The sequence below is a fragment of the Oncorhynchus kisutch genome, linkage group LG14, assembly GCF_002021735.2.
Source record: "Oncorhynchus kisutch isolate 150728-3 linkage group LG14, Okis_V2, whole genome shotgun sequence".
In the NCBI taxonomy this organism is placed as follows: domain Eukaryota; kingdom Metazoa; phylum Chordata; class Actinopteri; order Salmoniformes; family Salmonidae; genus Oncorhynchus; species Oncorhynchus kisutch.
The window spans coordinates 47941739-47946641 of NC_034187.2; the positions used below are offsets into that span (position 1 = coordinate 47941739).

The window sequence follows — 4903 nt, forward strand, 5'->3', positions numbered from 1 at the left end:
GAATTAATGACACCGTCTGTGCCACTGAGCGCATGTAACCTTTGTTGGTCCGCTTTTAACTTGGTATATCATTACCATCACATAGGATGAGACCAAGGTTGTGAATGACAATATTTGAAAATTAATTTCTCCATTTAGAGCAGTGGACATATGTTTGCTTAAAGAAACAATTAGAGGTACTTTGAGTAATCTGTTTCCAATATGTTTTACATATCCTAGGACCATAAAAAACAGATTGCTTTTCATGTCTGAGTATTTCTAAAGAAATATGTCACTTGTTGGACACAACTTGTAGTCCCTTCAATCTCTCTGACACTACATATCCCACAAGTCCCTATTTACTTATGACGTCATTTCTCTGCGCCTAGTGGTGAATTGGCTTTAGGAAGAAGGTAAGAACGCGTATTAATATTTAACGATGTATATTTGTATTTTTAAGTCAATTTTCAAATGTATTTAGCAAGGTCAAATACTATATGTACATGTACTATATGCAAATTCGACGTTGAATGCCTTTTATGTCGCTAGTTTGTTTTGTAACATTGGAACCTAAACTGGCTAACGTTAGCTACAGAGCTAGCTAGCTAAATACTCTGTTCTCTCTAATCTAGTCAAAACTCACATATCGCAAAATAGTCGTCATATAGGCCAACTAACTGAAGCTATTCCTCTTTTCATAGAGCTGCAGCTTTGTGATGTCGCCAGTATCTACTGTGATCTGTTGAGTTAGGGTAGCTTGTTAGCTACCTCATTTGTAGTCTTGGCAACGATTAGCCTAGCCTAAAACCAGTATCAGGGCAGAAGAACAGACGATGAATATGACGAGTCTCCTCCATTCATTGTCCGACTAGACAGTTATGCAAGCGTTATAATTAAGCAATCAAGGCTCAAGGGTGTGTGGTACATGCCCAATATACCATGGCTAAGGGCTGTTCTTACGCCCGACGTAACGCGGATTGCCTGCATATAGCTGTGGTATATTGGCAATATTGCCATTATAAACTGGTTACCAACGTAATTAGAGCAGTAAAAATAAATGTTTTGTCATTTGGCGTTCAGCCAATCAGCATCCCGTTTTCGAACCACCGAGTTTATAATGTCACAATACGTTCATTACTGCACTGGGATGCAGTGTCTTAGACCACTGTGTCACTCAGGAGGCCGAATCTACTGATGTCCCGCCCAGTATGTACTTCAATAACAGTTCGAAATTAAACTGTATTGTCTGGAATGAAGCTATACCCAACAAAAATATAAATGCAACAATTTCATAGATTTTTACTGAGTTACAGTTCATGAGAAAATCAGTCAATAGAGCTATGCATCTGTTGGTCACATACCTTTCTCGTTCATGGTATTTTGGTGCATTCAAATTGCCATTGATAAAATGCCATTGTGTTTGTCTGTAATTTATGCCTGCCCATACCATAACCCCACCGCCACTATAGGGCACTCGGTACATCACTGACATCCAGGTCATAGACTGTTCTCTCTGCTACCGCACGGCAAGCGGTACCGGAGAGCCAAGTCTAGGACCAAAAGGCTCCTTAACAGCTTCTACACCCAAGCCATAAGACTGCTGATCAATTAATCAAATGGCCACCTGGACTATTTACGTAAACCCCCCCCCCAATTTAATTTTTTTTAAATCTAAGCTTAGTCACTTTACAAATTACCTTGACTAACCTGTACCCCCGCATATTGACTCGGTACCGGTACCCCCTGTATATAGCCTCATTATTGTTAAATTTTGGTGTTACTATTTTTTAATTTATTTAGTAAAAATGTTCTTAACTTTCTTGATCTGTTGGTTAAGGGCTTGGCATGTCACGGTAAGGTTTACACCAGTTGTATTCGGCGCATGTGACAAATTTGATTTGAGTTGCCAACATTGACATCAACAAACCGTTCACCCACACGATGCCATACACGTGACCTCAGCTTGTGAGGCCAGGCCGGTAGGACATGCTGCCAAATTTTCTAAAACGTCGTTGAAGGCGGGTTATGGTACATTCAATTCACTGGAAACCGCTCTGGTGGACATCCCTGCAGTCAGCATGCCAATTGCACGCTCCCTCAACTTGAGACATCTGTGGCATTGTGTTGTGACAAAACTGCACATTTTAGAGTGGCCTTGAAAACAGGAACAGATTGTCTTCGCGAATATTGAAGTTAAGTCCGTTAGTTTTGTAATTAAATATATAGTTTTGTTTTGTATTCAGCAGATTTAATTTCGAAAAACCCCATTTTCACACACGAACCTGCAGCCACTAGTTAGCTCATCAGTTGACGTTCGAAGTTGGTGACGTTGTGCCGCGAAGCAGCGCCACAGAGTTCTGAGCAGTGACTACTTTTTGATCATGCCAATGACGACATTCACTCTAAATATGCTAAATTCTCAGAGTAAATCATCTTAACTTTTGAACCATATATAGTAGGACATGGGGTTTGGACTGTTTTTATTACGCAATTCTCTATTGAATGGACATATTTGTATAAACTTTGAATGAATTAATCATTTTATGGGTGAACACCCTACAATTGGTTAAAACATTTTTTTTTCAACAATACATAGATGAGACACTTTTTCAGTTGCTTGTAAAACTTTTTGGGATGTACGTACCGAGCGGGACGGCAATAAATAAGAATAGTTGCTCAGCAAAACTCCATATTCTGTGAGTAACGAATGTATTTTGACATTATAACGCTTGCAGAGCTGTCTAATGGGAAAATGTAATGGTAGCTAACTGGGCTAGAGAGGAGACTTATCATATTCATCCTCTCCGCCTTTGCTCAGATGCTTGTTCAGCCTAGCCCAGAGCATACACATAATTTTGGCTACAGTTGTTTTGTAACAGTGTTTTAGCAACACTGCTGAACGTGACTGTAGAAAATATCTAAAGATGTAGATAGCGAGGGAGAATTTGAGATTGATATGATTAAGATGCATGTATTTTTTTTCTTGCTGATATATCCATTAAATAATGATCAGGGCAGTCACTGGACTGCATTGAATAAATTAGTTAGTAAAACACTCAAGATCTGAGTTTTCTTTTCAACCCTAAGTTACTCTTTTCCTATCTCAGGCTTATTGGCATCTGGTCTCCTGGCCCTGAAGTTTCCCATCATCTTGCTCACCATGACCAAGCTCCTGGAGTGGGTGTTTGGCGTCTCGGTAATAGGTGCAGCATGGGCTCTCGTGACTTTTGACCTTCTGAACTTGAGGCTCCCAGTGGCCTACAAGGAGGTGGCCTGGCCCATGCCTGTGTATCTGCTGGTGGTGTTCGGCTGCTACTCCCTGGCTACTGTGGGATACAGGGTGGCCACCTTCAACGACTGTGAGGAGGCATCCAAAGAACTACAGGATCAGATAAAGGAGGCCAAGGAGGACCTGAGGAAAAAAGGGTTGAAGATGTGAAAAGTACAGACTTATAGAGACTCTTGAGAGACTATGCGATAGACACCACAATGACAGACTTGGACTCATATACAACTCAAAATTCTTATCATGGACCATGTTATTTTATTTCGTACAATGTCCATAGTGGATAAAGTCAAAGTGGTTCTTGCTTAGTTACATACACCATTGAATGCTGTTGTCCCTATTCTGTATTCATGATTCACCCTATACAGATGCCTAGTCACTCGGCTGACTCATCCGTCATCCAAAACCGACCGCTATCCAGTACCAGTTTTAACCAATAACATCAAGAGAAACGGAGCACAACAACACATCAACTGTTTGTATTGTTACATCACTAATGCTTGTACTATTACGCCAACCCTATAAAGGGCACTTTGTGCACCGTTAAGGTAATAGACCAGACCCTTTAGGGAAGTCTGTATCATGCAGCACAGTCAAATCACTGTTGTGTGGCCAAATGTAGTTAATTGTGAAATGCCTAATAATAAAGCTCGAGGGTCATGCTGATACAGAACGGGACTAGGATTAGTTTCCGCCCAAGGATTGTCAAACATTTGTATACCCTCTAGCTAATTGAGTGTCTGGAGATTCAGCTGTTGATTTCGCCAGCTAGTTTTTTTGTGTTCAAGAAGTGCACATTCCATTGAGATGTTTCTGACTTGTGTCCTGAGGCAGTTGTGACTTAATAAAGACTGTCAAATTTTTCCCAAAGCTCTGTGTGTGTGTGTTTGAGGATCTCTCAACATATGGCCTTGGCTCAGGGGCTTCTTTACTTCAACCACAGAATGAATGCTCTGTACTGTTCTATGGAATGGTCTTATATAATATTTATATATTTGGCAACACAAATATACATACTGTCGTTTCCCTTTAGACTCTGTTTCAGACAGTGCTTGATTTGGGCAGGACCTTGCCGGAGCTGAGTACCGGAACCTAAATACTTGCTACAAAGTATTGTGGAGCTCCTGCACTTAAATACACTATATATACAAAAGTATATAAGAAGCTTGTAGCACGTAAAAATTGCCTGTCCTCGGTTGCAACATTCACTACCGAGTTCCAAACTGCCTCTGGAGGCAAGGGTCAGCACAAGAACTGTTCGTCAGGAGCTTCATGAAATGGTGGAGCAGCCGCAGACAAGCCTAAGATCACCATGCGCAATGCCAAGTGTCGGCTGGAGTGGTGTAAAGCTTGCCGCCATTGGACTCTGGAGCAGTGGAAATCCGTTCTCAGGAGTGATGAATCACACAGAACATTACCTGCCCCAATGCGTAGTGCCAACTGTAAGGTTTGGTGGAGGAGGAATAATGGTCTGGGGCTGTTTTTCATGGTTTGGGCCAGGTCCCTTAGTTCCAGTGAAGGTATATCTTAATGCTACAGCATACAGTGACATTCTAGACGATTCTGTGCTTCCAACTTTGTGGCAACAGTTTGGGGAAGGCCCTTTCCTGTTTCAGCATGACAATGCCCCCTGTGCAC

General features: G+C 41.4%; 1 protein-coding gene across 1 annotated transcript; it reads left to right on the forward strand.

The window, feature by feature from the left end:
• Positions 1-298: 298 nt before the first annotated feature.
• dpm3 (dolichyl-phosphate mannosyltransferase subunit 3, regulatory) lies at positions 299-4129 on the forward strand. Its single transcript, XM_020500760.2, has 2 exons — positions 299-392; positions 3087-4129. The coding sequence occupies exon 2, from the start codon at positions 3140-3142 to the stop codon at positions 3416-3418; it is 279 nt and encodes a 92-aa protein (XP_020356349.1). The 5' UTR covers positions 299-392; positions 3087-3139; the 3' UTR covers positions 3419-4129.
• Positions 4130-4903: the final 774 nt, after the last annotated feature.